The sequence below is a fragment of the Ambystoma mexicanum genome, chromosome 10 (assembly GCF_040938575.1).
Source record: "Ambystoma mexicanum isolate Mex_15411 chromosome 10, UKY_AmexF1_1, whole genome shotgun sequence".
In the NCBI taxonomy this organism is placed as follows: domain Eukaryota; kingdom Metazoa; phylum Chordata; class Amphibia; order Caudata; family Ambystomatidae; genus Ambystoma; species Ambystoma mexicanum.
In genome coordinates, this window is record NC_090932.1 from 253,241,165 (window position 1) to 253,261,082 (window position 19,918).

At 45.0% G+C, this 19,918-nt stretch overlaps 1 protein-coding gene across 1 annotated transcript in view; it reads left to right on the forward strand.

Annotated features, from left to right (window-relative positions):
- Window positions 1-19,619, forward strand: part of LOC138491328 (metalloproteinase inhibitor 1-like) — a 163,961-nt gene extending 144,342 nt beyond the window's left edge. The window contains exon 6 of the mRNA XM_069617787.1: window positions 17,396-19,619. Within this exon, the coding sequence (XP_069473888.1) occupies window positions 17,396-17,548 (153 nt within the window). The 3' untranslated portion in view covers window positions 17,549-19,619. The remainder of the gene's footprint in view (window positions 1-17,395) is intronic.
- Window positions 19,620-19,918: the final 299 nt, after the last annotated feature.

Consider the following 19,918-nt stretch of genomic DNA (forward strand, 5'->3'; position numbering starts at 1 on the left):
CCTTCCTGGAAGTTTTCAGGTCATAATGGGTCTTCATGCTATCAGCCGATCTTTCTAGATTCCGCTGAGCATAAGCAAAAGCATGTTGGAGGTGTTTCCTTAAATTCTCTACATACTCATGAGTAGTGGAGGCATTTATCAGTGTCTGCTCTTGGGTCCTGTAGAGCAAATGCTGAGGAAGCACCATCTTGCGCCCGGTCATCAACTCAAATGGTGACATTTTGGTTGCAGATGAAGGGGTAGATCTGATAGCCATTAGGACCAGAGGTAATCGGATATCCCAACTTGGCCCAGAATCTGCCACAAACTTCTTTAATATGCTCACAATTGTCCGGTTATATCTCTCTACTGCCCCAGAAGAAGCTGGTCTATAAGCAATATGCAGCTTTCTCTTGACCCCCAGTATCTCCCACATCTTTGTCATTACTTCACTGGTGAAGTGGCTACCTCTGTCTGACTCAATCCTTTGAGGTAGACCAAAACGGGAAAAGATGTGGTTAATCATCAAGGCAGCTGCAGTTTCTGCCTTGCAATTTGGGGCTGGGAGACATTCCACCCACTTGGTAAACAAGCATGTGACAGTCAACATGTACTTATTCCCCCTAGCCGAGCGAATCACAGGGCCTACAAAGTCGATTTGTAAATCTGACCATGGCAGTGTCATTCCCCTCTTTTGTAAAGGCGCCCGGTGTGTGAGGGATGTCGGTTGAAATTGTGCACACACAAGACAACCCTTCAAATATTGGTTGAGGTCCTGGCCCATGTGTGGCCAGTATGCAACCTCTCTTAAGATTTCCAATGTTGTGTGAAACCCCCTATGACCGGCGGTGGCCGCATCATGGGCGTGACTTATCATCAGGCTTCGGAATGAGGTAGGAACCACCCACTGATCGTGGCCAGCTTTGGATTTCCTTACCAACAAACCGTCTTGGATCCGGAACATTTTTGGACATTTCATCAACACTCTTAGGTCCTCTTTCCCAATGTAATCGGTATCCGTCAGGGGAAAGTTCTCAGGGTCCTCAAGGTGCTGGTAAAATTGACCAATTATTGGATCCCCCTTCTGAGCGGTAATCAAATCAGCATCAGGGGTCTCCTTGCTCCATTGTGCAATTGAAAGGTCGTTGTGAGCATTTGTCTGGGACCTAGTGATAGCAGTGACCTGGATTTCCCCCAATAGGGACTCAATCTCAATTAGATCCCCTTGGATGGCCCCGGTTTTGGCCAGCTGATCAGCTAAGTCATTTCCAGTTTTGTCTGGTCCCTCTACTTTGGAATGACCCTTAATCTTCTTCCAATAGATGGTCATCCCATTCGATGTGACCAGATCATCAATGTTTTGGATCAACTTCCCATGTTTCAAGGGTTTGTTGTTAGCACATAACATGCCTCTGGTTTTCCAATTAACCAGGTGCTCCACAAACCCGTTCCGTACATAATCCGAATCTGTGATTATGACCAGTTCGTGGAGTTGATGCTGGACAGCAGTGAGGATGGCCTGATGCACAGCCATCAATTCTGCCACCTGACTACTTCGGGGACCAATTTTGTATCCAGCGGAGGGTTCTGGGGACTCATTCACCCATGCATTCCCTACGCCGGCCACCAGTTCTTTCTCCCCGTTGTTGTCAACATGGTAAGAGCATCCATCCACATACACAGTGGGCATTCCCTCACACTTGTCTTCTTCAAAGACTTTGTGGGGGGAATTAAGGTATGCCTCCATATTGTCCTTGATTTTCAGACTTTCGTCCTCGAGACAGTTTTCTCTGGCACAATCATGCAAGTCAGCCAGACCTTGCGCGAGGGGACTCTTCTTGTTTTGGCCATATCTGACCTCCACAGGAAAGCCTTGCATTGACAGAATCCAGGAAGTAATTCGGGAATTACTCACATTTCCGGCCCGGATTCTGTCACTTTGGAGATATTGCAGAGGCTGGTGTGGAGTCTCCACTATGATGTGTTCCCCCTGGATGAACGGGCGGTAATTCTTCAATGCCCACACCGTTGCCAGGAGTGCCTTCTCACAATCGTTGAATTTTTCCTCCACAGAGGATAAAGTTTTGCTCGCATAGGAGATTACTTTATTGACCTTGTCATGCTTTTGATATAATACTGCCGTCAAGCACGTATTAGAGAACCCCGTCTCCAGGAAGAACTCCTTGTTTCTGACAGGGTAAGCTAGGCAAGGCGCTTGTGAGAGGCTTCTTTTGAGTTGTTTTACCGCCTCGGCTTGTTCTGGACCCCATTCCCACTTGACCCCCCCCTTCAGGAGATGAATCAGGGGTTTGGTGATCTCTGCGTAGCCCTCAATGAACTTTCTGCTGTAATTAGTCAGTCCAAGGAGGCTCCTTAGTTCCCGCAGAGTTGTGGGGTCTTTCAGTTTCTGAAGTGCTTCCACTTTCTTTTCCTGGGGACAAAGACCCTGAGGAGTAATCTCATGCCCCAAGAAGTTAACACGGGTTCTACACCACTGTGCTTTCTGAAAGGAAAGTTTTGCTCCGGCGGCCCTCAACTGTGTCAGAACATAACGGATCTCCGCTATGTGTTCCTCCACAGATGAACTTTTGGTGAGGACATCATCTACATAAGCCAGGTTACCCCTCGCACCCAGGTCGGGCATGGCCTTGTGTAGAAAAATGTTGAATTCATTGCCGGAGTTGAGGTATCCGAAGGGAGTCCGGGTCCATGTGTACTGCTGGCCCCCAAAGGTAAAAGCCAGCTTGTATTGGTCCTCCCTACTGACAGGCACAGTCCAGTATCCATTGGTCAGGTCTATTGCAGTGAATACCTGTGACCCCTGGATCTGGGCCAGCCCTTGGTCAATGTAGGGCAGAGGCCATCGGGAAGTATGGACCCGTTTGTTGAGCTCCCTGAGGTCGGCGCAGAGTCTCCACTGGCCGTTTGGCTTCAATATCCCCAGCACCGGATTATTTAAGGTGCTGTGGACTGGACGGATTATTCCCCGGGACTCAAGGTTCTTAATTATTTCAGTAAGGGACTCCATTGATGCGAGAGGCAAGCGATATTGCTTCACAAACACAGGAGTCATGCCAGGGTCCGTGGGGATTGTTGTTGTGTGGATGTCAGTGCGACCACAGTCATATGAGTCTACCGCAAAGAGATCTTGGAAATCCAAGAAAACTTGTTTCAACTTTTGCTTTTGTTCCAGAGTCACACAGGCATCAGCTAGGTTGACTCTCTCTTCCACCATCTGCCTGAAGCCTGGAAAGACTTCTGGTTTGGCTATTTCCGCGGCCTCCTCCAGCTGGGTGGAGAAGTCCCTGGTTAGAGTGCTGATTTGGACCGGAGGCTTCAGGTGGGAAAGGCAGCCCTCATGGACCTGGAAAATCACCTCATCCCTCCTGAAGTCACAAGTCACATCTTCCTTACCATAGGGGCAGGAAGTGTACACCAGGAAGTTCCCCCCATGCCGGGTAAAAATCCTGTCTGGTGTTGTATTGTCCTCACTGTCACTGTCAACACAGTCCTTGGGGATTGGTCCTAACAGTTCATTTATTAAGTCGATGGAAAAATGTCGGTCATCAACCGCCATTCCAATAATGGTGCCTGCGGCTAGAGTAATACTCTTTAAGTCGCTGTTATCCACCTCTATTGGAATGGTGTCATGTTCTATGTTGACTAATGGAGTTGGGTTTACCCCCAACCCTTGCTGTTGGAGAGAAGCATTTAGATGTATGTAAGCATCAGGGTTTTTCAACTCTTGTCCCCTTTTGACTTTCACTTCCAGGGAGAATTGTCGGGTCCTTTCTGGGATGGTGACTTCCTCTTTAACCTGAATTTCAACTGCATAAGGTAGCAATTGAGTTGACCTAAATGCTTTTTCTGGATCATCAAAGCTCATGGGATTATCCGCTAATCGGGACCAAGCTTTGAAGTTTATTAGGTCCAAACTAATGGCAAAGCGATTGAGAATGTCACTGCCTAAGTAAAAGGCGGCAGGGACGTCTCGCACGACCCAACAATTGTGGACTATGCTCTTGTTGCCAATGGAGATTTTGAGCATACACCTGCTTGGCAGGAGATGTTTGGAATTAGGTGCTTCCAGGTCCATTTCCCATTTGTCTATCAGTTTGAAGGTGGGAATGGCTGGATCTTTTGGGAGTTGGCGAAACATGGCTTCGCTGATGAAGCTCTTACCGTTGTTCACACACACTCGAGCGAGAACAGAGTCCTTCCCATCATTTAACTGAACAGGGATGAACAACTGCTCTCCAATTTGCTGAATATCAGCCAGGCTCTGAGCTGATTTCACATCTTTCTGGACGATAGGAGTGGGAGTTTCAGATTGTGGATTGGTATAGAATTTCAGAGTGTTTCCTTCCAGCGTGGAATACCACCTTAAACTGGAAGGAAGGTTGATTTTCAGAAATAGAGAGGACCCCCCATCACCAGTCTGTTGTCCTACTGCTATTACTGTCACGTCTGGAATTTGGCTATTCTGGAAGTGAAATTCTACTTGGTCAGATTTTTGTTCAACCATGTGGCATGTGCCGTTTAAACTAACATGGTTGACACTCTGTTTTAATTTTATGGGTCGGCTAGTCTGGGTCCAGAGGACCTTGTTTACGCAATCAATTAGGGGTGACAACCTTCTCAGGAGGTCATTCCCTAGTAAACAAGGGGTGCCCTCCGGGGTCACAACTATGACCGGGTGTTTCAACTTATGTCGCCCAATTTTAATGTCCAAGTCCTCAGTCCCCTCAACGGGAATTTCCTTCCCGTCAAAGTTCTGTAGTTGTCCCGGAAGAGAGGTGAGAGGAATTTGGTAATTCTCTCCCCTTCCTGCATTCAGTTCATCAAAGGCCCTTCTGGACAGAAGGGTAGCTTGAGATCCAGTGTCCACCAGTGCTGAGATTGTACCCTGCCCCTGTACTTGTACCGGGGCATAATATCTTCCCTCCTTCTCCTCAAGGGGGCACAGATAATGTACATTTTTGGACAACTGGTGGGCTAATTTTCTGGTTTTGGACATCGCGAGAAAAGAATTTTGGGCAGAATTCTGTGGAGAGCCTTGGGAATCTGAAAGAAAAATTTGGCAACTGGAGATCAGAGCCATTGTGGGTTCCCCTGGTTCCGGTTCTGGGCTGCCCCCCCCTTTTTGTAGGCAGTCCCCAGGATGGGTTTGAACCAGGGGATTTTCTTGCTGTTGGTTCTGGGATGAGATGGTGGGCGGCGGTAGCTCAGTCTCCACATCTCCCCAGTCTGGATTTGCATCCCTAGGGACCCATTTTTCTTTGGGAGGAGTTCCCCCCTCTCTGAAGGAGAAGATCCTTTTCCCAGGATCCTCTGAGGATCCCTCTCCCTCAAATTGGAAGATCTGTACCTCCTCCTCAAATTGAGTCTGTTTGGGTCTTTTGTTTCTCCTACCCCCCCTCTGCTCCTTAGGAGCCAGACTTTCAGGGGCAAGAGATTTTGTTTCCGGTTCCTGGGTTTCCAGGGGCTGTTTACAAGTGAGGAAGGAAGCTTCCTCCAAGGCTTTACACCCCCCTTCCCTTTGTGCCTCCTCCCTGGGAACCGGTGAGTTATCGGGGTGCTGCCCCCGTCATTGTTCTGGAGCACCAGGTCCAGAGTTGGGTGTGTTCTGCGCCGGCATGCTGATCTGAGAGTTCTGCTGAGCCCTCAGTATGTGACCCAGATCCCGCGCCATGTTTTGAACCTGGCGCTCTAATTGGGAAACTCGCTCAGGCTGATACGGGGCCCTGTTTTCTCCCCTGGGCTGATCCCGGGAAGGGTAGCTGTCCCTTCTTTGGTAGTACCCCTGGTTGGGAAGATTTGGGTACCCCTCCACCCTTGGCCTCCCCTCTCCCGGATTCAGTGGTCTGGGCTCAGGGAATTGGGGAAAGAAGGATGGATGATTTTGGGGTCGGAAGTCGGGTGGATATCTGGGGAAAAAGTTCTGCCCAGGGTTTGGTAAATTTCTGCCCTCCTGTGGGAAGTTTGGAGGGAAGTTCCCTGGGTTAGGTGCTTGGCTGGATCCCCCCCCCTGGGCTGGAGGAGTCCACACATAACCCAGGATGGGTCGATTTCCCTTGTAACGGGGACTTACATAGTCAGGAGAGCGAGGGACCCCATTTGTGGGGCTGCCTCCCTGGCTCCCTGTCTGTGACTGGCCCGAGGACCTTCTGGGCCTAGCATTATTAGGTGCAGGTAGGTTTTTAGGCCCCCCCATCTCCAGATCCAAAACGGGGGTGACCTTTACCTCTGCCACCTTGACAGCAGCAGGGGTGCTGTTGGCTTTGGGGTTTTTCTGGGCATTGCTTTTATTTTCTATGGGCTTCTGCACCTCATAGATCCGGGTAGCCTGTTCAATGACCCAGTCTAAAGATCTTTTCTCATGAAAATCTCTCACGAGCTGGGTCATTATATATTTGGGCAAGGCATGGAAAAATGTATTGACAAACTCTCTACTATCTGTGCGCACCCTTCTTGTGGTCTGTGCAAAAGCACGCTTTAACTCCTGCACAAATTCTTGTGGGGCCTGATCCTCCCCACATTGCAAATTGTAGGCTGCCTTGCGAGCCTCTTGAGGATTTCTGTGAACAGAAAAATGTTTCAGGATGGCCGCCTTATAGGTGGACCATCTTAAATGATTTTGGTCCTCCAGCCCCGCAAAGAAACTGGAGTATTCCGGGGAGAAGGTCCACTTTACATATTGAATGCAGCTTTGGCTGTCCTTCAAATGGAAAGTCTCCATCATTTGTTCAAACAACTCTAAGTGCTCCCAAACAGAATACTTAGCGTTCTTATGGTAAGGCGTGATGACGCTCCTGATCGCCTTAATCTGCTTTAAGGGGTCCTTAAGCAAGGCCCTTTTTGCCTTATTGGCCTTTTTGGTTCGGGTAACCCTTGTCCATTCTTCCTCGGACTCAGAGGCACTGCTCCCAGAGGTTCCCGTCTGTTCTTCCAGGTTTTCCCGGATTCTGCGAGCCTGGGAATGGCTGGCAGAATGTGGGGACCTGGTCTCCTGTGTCCTGCGCAGTTCAGAGGAGTCTTCAGATTCCTCCTTGCTGCCAGGATGTGATGGGTACCCCCTCCACTGACCTAACTGGGCAGAGGTTTTCAGGATGCCCTTAATGGGCCTACTCTCCTGGGGTTCCCCACTGAACTGTATTGTACTTGGGCGCCCATACCCGGATGCCCACCCCTCCATTCCTGGATGGTACTGGCCTATGAGCCCCATGCTTCTGGCTGGATAGTAATCTGCCATCCCTGTGGCCCTGTGCTCATGTGCGCCAGGGGACATGGGGGTGGCAGAGTCCAGGGACTGAGAGGTATGAGGGCCTCTGGTACTAGGGCTCCTGAGGTTATGCTCCGGAGTTTCCATTTCCCAGCGAACCTCATCTCTATCCGCCCCTGCTCCCTGTTGCAATGCAAGAGCCTGCATTTGTGCCTTCAGTTCCTCAGTTAAGGCCTTACTCGACTCTATCAGTCTCTCCTGCATCGCTACCTGCTGTTGGAGCCTATCATTGTGCTGGCAGAGAGCTTCATTCTCTCTCTGTGTTTCCTGATTGGTCCTGGAGAACTGGGCCAGTCTTTGCTGCAGGAGGGTTACCTCCTGGGCAATGTCCCTATTGGCCTGCTCCTTTCTTGCTAGAGCATCCTCCACCCTTCTGGTGTGCTCTACCAAGTTCTGGTTTTCTTTTTGGAGGTCACCCAGCCCCTGGTGGGCCAGGTGATTTTCTTCCATTTTTCTTTTTAAATGGCAGACTTCCTGGCCTAAGGCGTCTCTTTCCTGACTAAGAGCCTGCATTTGTGCCGCCAGGTCGTCCCTTTGCCTTTGGAAGGCACCAGCTTTCTGGCGCTCCTGATCAAACTCTGCCTGGGTATCCAGGTCTTTCAGAATCAGTTTATTGCTCTCCTCCTTCACTCTATCTAGGTGGCCTTGCAGGGTGACTACCTGCTCAGCACATGCCCTATTGAAGTCTAGCTGTTGCTCCAGCTTTTTCTGGCTTTGCAGTAGGGAGTCCAAACCTTCTTGGTGTTCCTTCTGCAAGGCCAGAAATCTGGTATCCTGTTCTGACTTTTCCTTTTGCAGCACATCCATATCCTCCTTTATTTTAGTGATGTACTGTCTGCTGTCCTTTTCTGACTCCTGGCTTCTGTGCAGCCTTTGCTCAGAAGAGTCCAGATCAGATTGGGCCTTCTCTAACGCCATCTGTTGCCTTTTTGCCAGATCATGGCCTTCAGCACATTTATTCTGTATGGCTCCCATGTATAAATATAAATATGCCGCTATCCTAACAATCTTGTCGTGCTCATCTTTGGCCTTAGGAGCCATATATAGTTCACTCAGGGCCACGTGTAATGGACCCTGATCTCTATATATATCTGACCCTGTTTCAGTGACCTGTTGCGTGATGGCCTGCAACCAGACTGTTTGGTCCTGGTGAGTCCATTCACCTCTCACAAATAGTTTGTGTAAGAAGTGCTCTCTGGCTATTTTCATATCTACCAAGGTCGTCATTCTAGAGATTGGTCTCTGTCCTGACTTACAGAAGTTAGTATTTTAGTTTTGCAGAACAGAACTTTTCTTGGAGTGTCCCTTTTGAGGAATGCTTCACAGCGTAATGCAGCGTGGTGATCCGACCGGATGTATGTATCCCGTCAGTTAGCACACTGTATTAAGCTGCACAATGGTAAATCTAACCCAACGTCTCGGCTCGAGCCCCCACTTTGTAAGAGGATTCAATTCAACACTACAGCTAAGTCAACGCCTAGTCTATAATACTGAATGAAAACCCTTATTGATATATCTTTAGGTCCAGTTCATGCGTTCTGGATGACTACCCCTATATAACACCCCTCTCTTGGAATCCCCCTGACCCCACTGAGCCAAGAAGTAGTTCTGTTTTGCAAGTTAAAAGGTTTATTTGATAATTTAAACAATAGGTATATATATCCCACTTTATAATAAATTAATAATTGAATATCACCCTTAATCTGATATGATAAAGATTAACAATGGAGAATCTGGCACTAGCACACTTCTTTATAATCACTAATGAGTTGACATGAAATGGATAAGATAGCACACTGGTAAATAGGAACAAAAGTATAATGTGGTAGAGGATGCTTTATGTAAGCTCAGGTGGATGCAATATTCAATGAATGCAGTACAGAAAATACTCAATATGATTTCAACCAAACAATGTAATCACTTTTCTCTGGCTATTCACTCCCCCCCTCTTTATGCAATGCAAGGAAATGGGAGGAAAGCACACAGTTCTCAGAAATGCAATCAATGTAATCAGTTCAATCCAGCAAGCTTAGACAACAGAAAACAGATAGGAGTTTTGAAAACACAAGCCCAAATTGCTTTGATATGTGCTGGCAATGAATTAAAAAAATATGCTAAACGCTTTTAATTCCCTTACAGAGGTTCAGGGTGAGTGGTATCTAGTTAATATTAGTCCAGGCTCACACTAGCAATGATGCAGGGATAGTTAGCAGGTCAAACGAATTTCTGGCAAATGGAAAGCAAACAGCAGCAGTTTTTACATGTGAAGAAATTGCAAATCGCGGTAAAATTTGCGGATGTGTGTTCCGCGATTGCGGTAAAACTATAAGGGGTAGGAATGCGGTTCTTGGTGCGATTCAAAGCTACGATTCTAAGCTATCAGAGGAAAGTTACTGCAAGTCTCTAGCCCAAACGGTCGCGGAGATATGAGCGATTTAATAAAGGTCGTTTTTGGGTTTGCAAATTTCAAAAGCTCAAAATGACAAGTGCAGCTTGCAACTAGAAATGACAGGTGACAGCTAGGAGGCAGTTCTACTTAGGTTAAATAGATTGAATTAGATGAATTTAAACTAAGAGATTGGTTCTACACAGTTCTGCTGGGTACTCACACTATATTCTTGAATTAAATGGGCCTCATCACGGATCTGGTCAGGGTTTTAGACTGGGCTCTGGTCACTCTCTCTGCTGGTCTGGGTCTCTCTGGTCTGGTCTCTTAGTTCTGGATAGATTGAAGTCTCTAGTTTGGCTTTCTGGAGGTTGATGGAGGTAAGTATGGATTTTTCCGGCAGAGCGTCCCGCTGCAGATGGAATTTGAAGGTCTCTATCTGTCCTGTCTGTCTGCTTTTATGTGTTTAGAATGTGGGTGTGTTCTAGCATCACTGACCCTACCTCTCTCTCAGCTTCTAATTGGTCAAACTTCCATTTATCATTTGATTGGGGAATGAACTGTGAGTCAGAGTGATGTCATCCATTTATGATCTCTTGAAGAACCTCCCTTATCATCTGTGCACCCAAATCTATATATGATCAAAATACATACTTCAGAGTTACACAGTTGTTTGAAATTACATACCCATGTCACCTATCACATGAGGTATACTCTGTCCCAAATCTGCTGTTTCTAGGAGCTTGCATTCACAAATGGCAACTTCTAGCACTTTTTAATGTGCTAAACAACATTGGATCTTCATTAAATTTTATACAACTGTTCCTCACATATCTACCCACATACCAATGCATTTTCGTTTGTCTAGCTGAAACAGGGAGTCTGTAATATTAATAAACAATGGGGTTTTGCCCCAGAACATCACACAAATTCGAGTTTAGTCTTGAATTAAAGGTACATTTTTTAAATTAAAGCTCTCAAAGTTATACATTTCTGTCATTTGATTACAAAGAGTTATCAGTGTTTTTGTAAAATATATATTTTCCTTTCAATTCAGTCCTCAGAGTGTTGAGGTCCGCCTCCAAGACTTGGGTGGGTCAGTCCTCTGGGCAGGCAGGGCTTTGTTGACATTAACAGTCAAAATCAACATATTCCTTTCAGAGGAAAGGGGCCATTGTGTGGTCTCTGGGAAGCTCCCAGCCAGTCTGCCTTCTATCAATCAAGAGGTCATGTGAGATTCTAACTCCTAGTGTGAAGCTCTTGAGGTGAGAGGGTTTCCCAGGCTTCAGGCCTCTGGGAACAGCATGTGGCTAATTTTTAATTAAAATGCAGCCTTTGAAGTCAGCTAAGTCAAATCCCTTTGTCAGCTACTGCACTCAGTTCTCCTGTCAGAGTTTAGACCGCCAGCGCCCCCTTGAGGATTTTGTTGGTACTGCATGCAATTTTGGGATTTTCTTGGATTAATGCATTCTAAACAGGAATGGTTCTTACATGGTAGTAAATCCTTGCTTAACATTGTTTTGATGGGGCTCCTTACAGTAAGATGGTTATGTGGAACCCCACAAAAAGGGTTGAATCTTTAAAGTGGTCCAATGAGTCACGATTTCAGCAACTTTTTGACATCAGTAACAGTGGATTTTGTTAACAAAGACCTTTCTTTACACTGGTGGGTGGCAAGTTAGGTAACCATTTTGGTGTGCGCACAACTGCGCAGCTCTCCTGGATTCTGGGATGAAATGATGGGCGGCGACAGCGCATCCCCATCTTTACGCACTCCAATGATTTATTTTTGTTCTGGGGTAAAATGATGGGCAGCGACAGCTTAATCCCCACATTCACCCCGTCTAATGATTCCACATGGGTCAAAACCCTCCACAGGATTACCTGGAGGTGTGCATAGTCTGATCTGAGGTTTCTGGTGGGGTGGTAGTGGGAGAGCAGAGATCAGGTGAATTTTCTCCAGGAAGTAGTTCTCTGATTCCAAATACCTGTCTCTTTAGATTGGTTTCTCATTCCAAAATCATGGAAAAATGCATTCTATTTACCTTATGTAACTGTGTGTGTCTGTATTGGAAACATTTCCTATCTGGAGATATTTCACACTTAAAAATGTTTTCACCAAATCATGTTTTCTTCTATTCCCACAACACGAGGAGGTAGCATTCTCCAGCAACCTGTACCAAGTCTCAATTTCTCCGTCTTGGGTTGGTTTTAATAATGCATTGTTACTGATGCAGCTGAAAGACAGTGGGCCTCATTACAACTCTGGTGGTAGCCATGCCAGTAAATCTGGCAGGCTGCCGCCAGAGTTGTGATTTTTTCTGGCGCCTGACTTCAGAGAAGCACCAGGGGATTCCGACCCTGGTGTTCCTGGAAGTCAGGCGCCGGAAAAATGTAAATCCCCATTCCCATTTGGGGATGACGGAAGCATCCACACCGTTAATAACGTTGCTGGTGCTTCCCGGAAAGTCTGCAAATGGCTGCCGTCTCGCTCCCAGGTCAGACCTGGCAGGCGGGACGGCAGCAGCCTGCAGACTCGGAGTGTGCCGGTCCGGTAACAACGGTGCCGGTAGGCTTATCAGCACTTTAGTTACCGGACCGGCACACTCGTAATGAGGCCCAGTGTTTCCAATACTAAATGTTTACTATTTAAATAAAGAGTATGCACATAGGCATGTGTATGTATTAATGATCTACAAAACGTCTGTTGTATTTTGAGTCTCCAATCTGTGAACATGTTAATAATTTGTTTTCGAGACAAAACCTGTGAGCTATAGCTCGGTGTCTCGAACCAGTTTTTTTGGGCAGACTTCTGTACCAATCGTTTTCAAGTGTCTTTCCCAATTATTATTTGCTAAAGCTACACACACCTAGCCTCCCTTATCAGTGCTCATTTTCTTTAGCTAATTCCTGAGGTCGTTTTTTGCACTGAAATGTATCAGTTTGAGCCTGCAGTGTATGGAATAAGGACTTTTAGTCCTATTCATGCATAGCATAGAAAAGAAAGTAGTGGTATGTTAAGATTATCATTGTGATTAGTTGGATCCTGCTGCTAATCGTTAAAGGCAGGAAATGCCGCTTTTCCAGCAACTTCTTATTTTATGCAGTGTGTACTCAGAATTGTTTGATTTTATGTGATCTAGGCCAGAGGACTTAAGCCCCAACTATGCATCATGGTCTTAGTTTGGTAGTTGTGGCCATCATATTCCATGAAAAAAAAAAACATTTTACCTTTAACACCTCTGTACCCAGAAATAATTCCATACCTATATGTTTCCCTAGAGGTATGGCTATTTACCTCACTATATTTAGATGTGCATGTTTTGAAGCCAGTATAGTACAGTACTAATTTAATTTCCCAGACGAGGAATCTATAAGGTTGAATTACTTTTTATTCTCCATGAACCTATACCCGAGGGTCTATATAAAGATTACAACAAACGGGCGAGAAAGACCAACACTTGTGACTGCCTCAAAGTGTTAATTTGCAATGCTAACTTGACATTGATAAATACACAGGCATGTCATGTCTTTAAAGTTCTTGAACTCTTCTAATGAAGCCCTTTCCAAAGTCCACTGTCTTAAGGACCAAGAAACCATGTTAAAGATACTTTAAGCATCAATCAGAGCAATCAAAAGTGGGACAATACGATTTGCAGCCAAGCTGGTGAAGCCAATAAAAATGTTGGAATGGACATATGCTCTTCCGAAATGATACCTCATTGGTCACATTTCACTGATTCCCCGATGCATCTGTTCAATTTGTTATGCAAAACCCATGCATATAACTTGGCATCAGCATCATGTAGTGATAATGGAAAATATCACGTGCACTATGGGCCTTTAAGAATAGAGCAGGGGCAGTTGAGCTGGGGAATACTTGATTAAAAACATTTGATACAATTGGAATCAACATGATCTTATTTGCTGTATAGCTCCTTCCTGGAAGGTCAATATCTCGCTGAGCTGAGTCAAGCCCATGTGTTGTATAGGGCCCTTACAAATATCCAATAAAATAAAATAAATTAAATGTCTACTCTGAACAAAGCCACATGTTCCCCCATACTCAAACAATTTGGCCCTTTCCCTTAAGATACTATCTAGCTATATGGTTGTTTGTATAGTTCTTCGAGATATCTTGCTCATTTCCATGCACATATAAGTCTATGATCTGCTATATTTGCCTCATGTATTTTTGCCTGACATGCTTAGCCTTTCTGATTGAGTATTCAGTAAGCTTGCCTTTTTGCAAGAACTTCAAATGACTCCTGCTGATGGTGAATTAATGTTTTATGTCAACACATTATATTTAAACTTGCCTATCATGTTCATGGAAATAGGTTCTTCAGCGAATTCCTATGTGGTGTACTTTTCTACTCCTTTGTACATTTGATATAGAAAAATGTCTGACAAGCAAGTCACAGGGGACTCAGGTGTTTCGGCCACTGCCTGTTGGGGCCCTCAGATGATATAAGGATTGGTCTTCCTTGGGCTTTGGTCTCCTCCTGAGAAGCAGGATCCATTTACCAATGCAATTAAACTCAACGGAGAAGAGGCATAAACAGAACTACAAGTCCCTTCTACCCTGCAGGATTTGTGGCCATATGGACCAAGGTGCCTAGAAGGCTATAGCTAGCTGGCATAGGAATGTAAAGAAGGACAAGAATTGTGGCTCAGGAAGACAACTCCAGAGGCTCTCTTAGCGCATGAGTGGTGTGGAAAGCCGAGTTCATCCCCCACAGAGCTGCACAGATCCACTGACTAGTGTCAGAAGAAAACCAGGATCACGCAGGAAACAAGAATGTTTCAAGTCTCAACCAGAGGCTGTAAGGTAATGCTGGTTGGCTCAAATGTTTCTTGCCAAATGATCCAATGCTTGTGATCAAATAGTTACTCAACAAGAGATACCATTGAAAACCAAGGACTAATTAGAAGAGAGAAACCTAGGAAGCAGGTGAAAGAAGAAATTAGAAGTTAGCTTACAAGAGAGCCCAATGCCATATGGATATAAAAGACTCTATAGGCACTTGTTTGGTATCTTTGACCCAGAGAAGGTAAATGTCTCGACCACTCCTCCCTGACTGGAAGCGAGACTTCTTCCTGACTCCAGGAAGACTTGGAGAGCTGTTTACAAAGAAGCACTAGAAGATCCTGGTAGTAAAACTTTGAGAGAGAAGGAAGATCACACTTGGGAGACGATGGAACTATTGTGAGAGATGTTCACATAAAGACTCTTGCACCTATGAGCTATGAAAGGGAAAACCCTAGTGTAGGTGCCTTTAGGAGCCTGATTCTGTGGGAGCAAACTAAATAATAGTGGTGAGGGGAGGACAACACTGGAGAAAGCCTGAGGGGGAAATCTGTGACTCGTGACAGAAAGACTTGGAGGAGAAGACAGAAGGACAAACCTGAGATTTTGGATAGAGAGACCTGTTTAAAGGGAGCAATGACACACATTGCTGCCTCTGGAAGAATCCTTGTGATGAGGAAACAGAAACCTGTGATTGTCTGAGAAGCAACCTCAATGTTGTGTTTAGTTCCGAGGGAAGGAGACAAGGGGACGATGACATTTCGGTTTATTTTGTAGTATGGGGCTGGACAATATAGTGATAGCTTCTGGATCTCCCTCCCTGTTGGACAGAACTTTGGTCTTTGTGTTGCATAGTCTAGGGATACCCTTGGGACTAAACTGACTATTCAAGATTAGGTCTTGGAAGGTCTGGTTGGCCCTCTCATTGGTACATTTATATGGCTAGTTTCGGGCATCCCTGGAGGCTTAAGGACTGATCAAGGATAGGTTTAGAAGTATTATTGATTTAAACCCCCCATTCGAGTTTGGGAATACCTTGATGCCCAAACTTTGTGTTGGCCCATCCTTTACACATTTTCCATAGCTATTCGTTTTTTGGTTTTAGTGATCCACCCATCCTTGGACTCTCCTCATATAATGGCTTGAACATGATCTTTGCTTTGCCTCACTTGTATCATTGTTCATCTTCCCCAGAAGTATAAATAGTTTTGATTGTGGAGAAGCTACACAAAGAAGAGGCATTTTCCACACCAACAATATATTTCCTGTCTTTGATATTGAACATCCTCTTGTCTATCATCGCGTTTGATTTTAATGGAAGTTAAAGTTGTGATGTGAGAAATCTCAGTGAACAAACTGCAAATCCCTCCAAGCTCTGAGCTAATACTTTGTATCTTTCATACCAAGTAGGCAGCTTGTAGAAGCAAGGACCAGTAACTACTTTAGGTTATGCAAATTATTTAAAACATCCACTCTATTCTTGGAGCTTCTTACCCTATTAACATTCCATGAGAATACAATATGATTGTTAGCTCTCCCTGAAACCAGGAACTCTCCTGAGGTGAACTATAACAGGTTACATTACTGGGACAGATAGTTCCTGATTATTAAGTTCTAAAACCTTCCTCCCATTGTCCATGTCACAAAGCAGTCTTTTTAGTGTGGAGGGTTCCCTGGTTGTTTCAGCAGCTAGGTCTACACTGAAAATGTAGGATGACTTTCAGGAACTGTCACAACCCTTTAAAAGAGTGAAATCTTCCGTCCAGCTTAGTATTGGAATTCTGATTCTCATTAAGTGAGCATTAGTGGATGAAAATGTAGACTGTGTCACCTTATTCTTGAGTTTTTGGTAATTCAGTATGACTGGTGATTCTGAAGTGGGGGCACAGGTGGCTCCTTGCTCCCAGTCACATTCATATCCCTTGCTGCTTACATTCTGTTTGCTAACCCTCTCCACTCTGTTGTCCACTGGTGGTACCTGTTGCACCTATTTTGGTTAATCATATAGGTCAGTCTCTGTCATTCCAGTCACTGAGGTAGTTGCTCTGCGTGTTCACCTACATGAGAGGTTACATCTATTTCCTGCTACATGCTGCCTGGCTCTTCAGAGGGTTTTTCCTGTGATTCTAGCTATAACTGATGCTCTCCTGGCATTCTTGGTAGGGACTTTCTTTTAAACCCTTCTGCACCAGTGCACTTCGCAAAGGGATTTCCCCAATGTCCCCCATTTGTGAAGAAGGAAGGGGTACCCACCACTCCGTTGTGCCCATTGCTTTTTCCGCAGAGATAATTGGGATGATAATATGTTTGTGATCAGACTGTAGATCAGATGATCACTTAATACTCTGACTCTTCAGGGAGACTCGACCCTGGTGGCCCAGAGGATAGTTGAGCAGGGCCTTTTCTCTGTTTCCCTGCACAGACTTGAATTAGTGTCTGTACAGTTGTGTGGGGGGAGTACACTGGTAGCCTCCCCAGATTCAGGCACCAAGGGTCCTGTAGCATGAAATAGCTTTTACTGTAGCTTTGCTCTCCTTTTACTGCTACAAAGTATGTTTTCTGTGTTTTACCATTTTGTTTAGAAGCTTTGCCTCAGTCCCCCCCTCCCCCTCTTAGTTATGAATGTGCTTGTGGATATACATTTTGTCTCAATGAACCAGGATCTGAAAAATATGGGAATAATTGAAAGCAAATAAACACACAATTTTGCTTTCAGCAGGTCTTTTTGTTGAAGGCTCCTTTGGGGGAGGGTGCGGCTAACATTTCTTTAATCTCTCTTGAAATGTCAGGGCAAGGGACCTGTGCTTTTGATCATAGTTATATTTACATTGAAATGCTGTTACAATATGTTTCAACCATTATCTGTCATAGCAAGTGATCCAGTGGTGTACACTTTGCAACAAATGATTCTCTCTTCTTTTTCCTCTCAATTCTTTAGATAATTCCCTGCTACTACCAATCATGCAGTGAAACCACACACAATGGATGTGTTTGGACTGAATATGACACATTAGCCACAACCCAGGCTCAGAACCAGACATGTGTGAAGAAGGACAATGGTAAATGTACCTGGCAGGCTATCCCAATCTGAAACTTCAGTCACTGGTGTCTCATACCAGTGGTGATTGCAACACCCTCCTATCATGTGCTTGGACAATGTAGATACGCACACAGATCACAGAATCAACACCTCTCTTCCTGAGAACTAGACTGAAAAGCAGACATTTATTCCAATGAGGCTTCATGGGCAAGGAAGGGCAGCATTCTGTGGAAGGAGGAAGCACACCTTATGTTTGATACTGTGACACCGGATTGCAAGTTGGATGCTGGACAATCATCGGTTTCATTGTCCAAAGTTTAATAATTTACTATGATCAAGCTATTAACTGGGAGCGGTAGGACTACTTGTCATTGCTCTACAAAGTGCCTTTTCTGACATGAGTGGGTCTATATATTCGTTTCCACGCATTTATAGTATTGTTGTACTATCGTTTCACCTGAACAATTTATGTTATCTCTAAGAGATGTCCTTTTTTTGGTTACTTTGGCCCCTTTATTGCTGCTAGTGAAAGCAATACATACACGTCAGAATAAATAAATGTTCTACTTTTCTCCCCATTTGATTTAGGGGGTAATTCATAGAGGAGTTACTATGAGTAACTCTGACTTACTCCTGACTTCCAATCAACCTTGACTTTGACATGATCCTGGAAAGTTTTATTGGCTCCACAGAAGAAGTCTCTTTGGGTAAATCTGTCTTACCTTTGTGAAATGAACAGTCTGCTCCCATACGAATTCAAGGGAAAGTCATGAGTGAGTCAGTGTTACTCATAGTAACTTCATTTGTGACTCGAAATTCTCTCCATGAGTAAGTCAAGACTAAGGGCCTCATTACACGGATGGCGGTAAGGATTTACCGGTACCGGTAAAATACTGGTACCGGTAAATCCTTACCGCCTTACTACGAGGTCCCTTTGCGGGTTGGGGGATTTAACGCCTGCTTTTTGCAGGCGTTAAAATCCAACCCGCAAAGGGACCTCGGAGTTAATTACGGCACCGCAAAATTGCGGTGCCGTAATTAGCGCCTTCCCCATTCCCATAGAGCCCTATGGGGCAGAAATGGGAATGGGGAAGGGCAATGGTGGAAGGGGGATTTACCGCCCCTCCAACCTTGGAATGGGGCGGTAAATCCCCTTTCCACCAAGGCAGTGCCGGTATTTTACCGGCATGAACCATGGCGCTAATAGTACCATGGTTCACCGCCTTCCGTGTAATGAGGCCCTTAGGTGGAAAGGGGAATTACCGCTCTATTCCAAGGTTGGCAGGGCGGTAATTCCCCCTTCCACCATTGCCCTTCCCCATTCCCATTTTTGCCCCATAGGGCATAATGGGAATGGGGAAGGTGCTAATTGCGGTACCGTAATTAGCTACCTGGTCCCTTTGCGGGTTGGTTTTAACGCCTGCAAAAAGCAGGCGTTAAATTCCCCAACCCGCAAAGGGACCTCGTAGTACGGCGGTAAGGGTTAACGGTCACCGTTGCCATTAACGGTGACCGTTAACCCTTACCGCTGTCCGTGTAATGAGGCCCTAAGTCAGCTACTCATCATAACTTTTTTGTGAATCAGTCATTAAATCTATGCGTGTATATTTTGATATAAATTCCAACATGATTCATTTTGAACATGTCCCTGATTAAAGCTGACTGCTAAGGCACTGGACAGAATATGAAACAGTATCTGTGCCATGATAGTGTACTGGCCAAAGCAACACACATGAACTATAATAACTGTGAAAAATATGGCATGTAATACCCACCATTACCGGTGACATCGCTACTGGCTTGTTTCCTTCAACGTCATTGAGCCCACTGCCATTTTATAATCGGAGTAAAATATATTTAGTTAAACACGTATGAAAACCGTTTTCTTTTAAAAATAGGTGGATACATATACCCTTACTGTCAAGACAAAATGCTTAACTTCCTGTTATGTAAATGTGTGTTTATAGTGTGATGAATAAACCACACACCCACTTCAGATTGCTTTGTCAGTCGAAATGAACTTAAGCAAAGCATGTTGAAAGTAAACAATGAACAGGTTTTAAAATAAAAGGGGCTTGGTACATTTCTTGATGAATCGAATAAATAGTAAGATCTTCTGTTTCATGATTGATTGTTTTATCGTCTATACGGGTAAGTCTGTTTTCAGAGTTTCAGAAAGAGGTGTCATAACATTCAGGTGTTCTGCTCTACAAGGATCTCAAACAATGTTATGCTACAAGGCATGTCTTGATTGTTTAACTTTCCCTGCCATTGCCTCATCTGGGGTGCATCACGAAACAGCAGCTTAAATATCAATGACACATGCAATAGCAGAATAGCTTATGCATGCTTAATGTTACCAACAAGAGAAAACTCAGTTTTATGCAAAACATTTCCACACACGTTTATTGATTTAGGGAT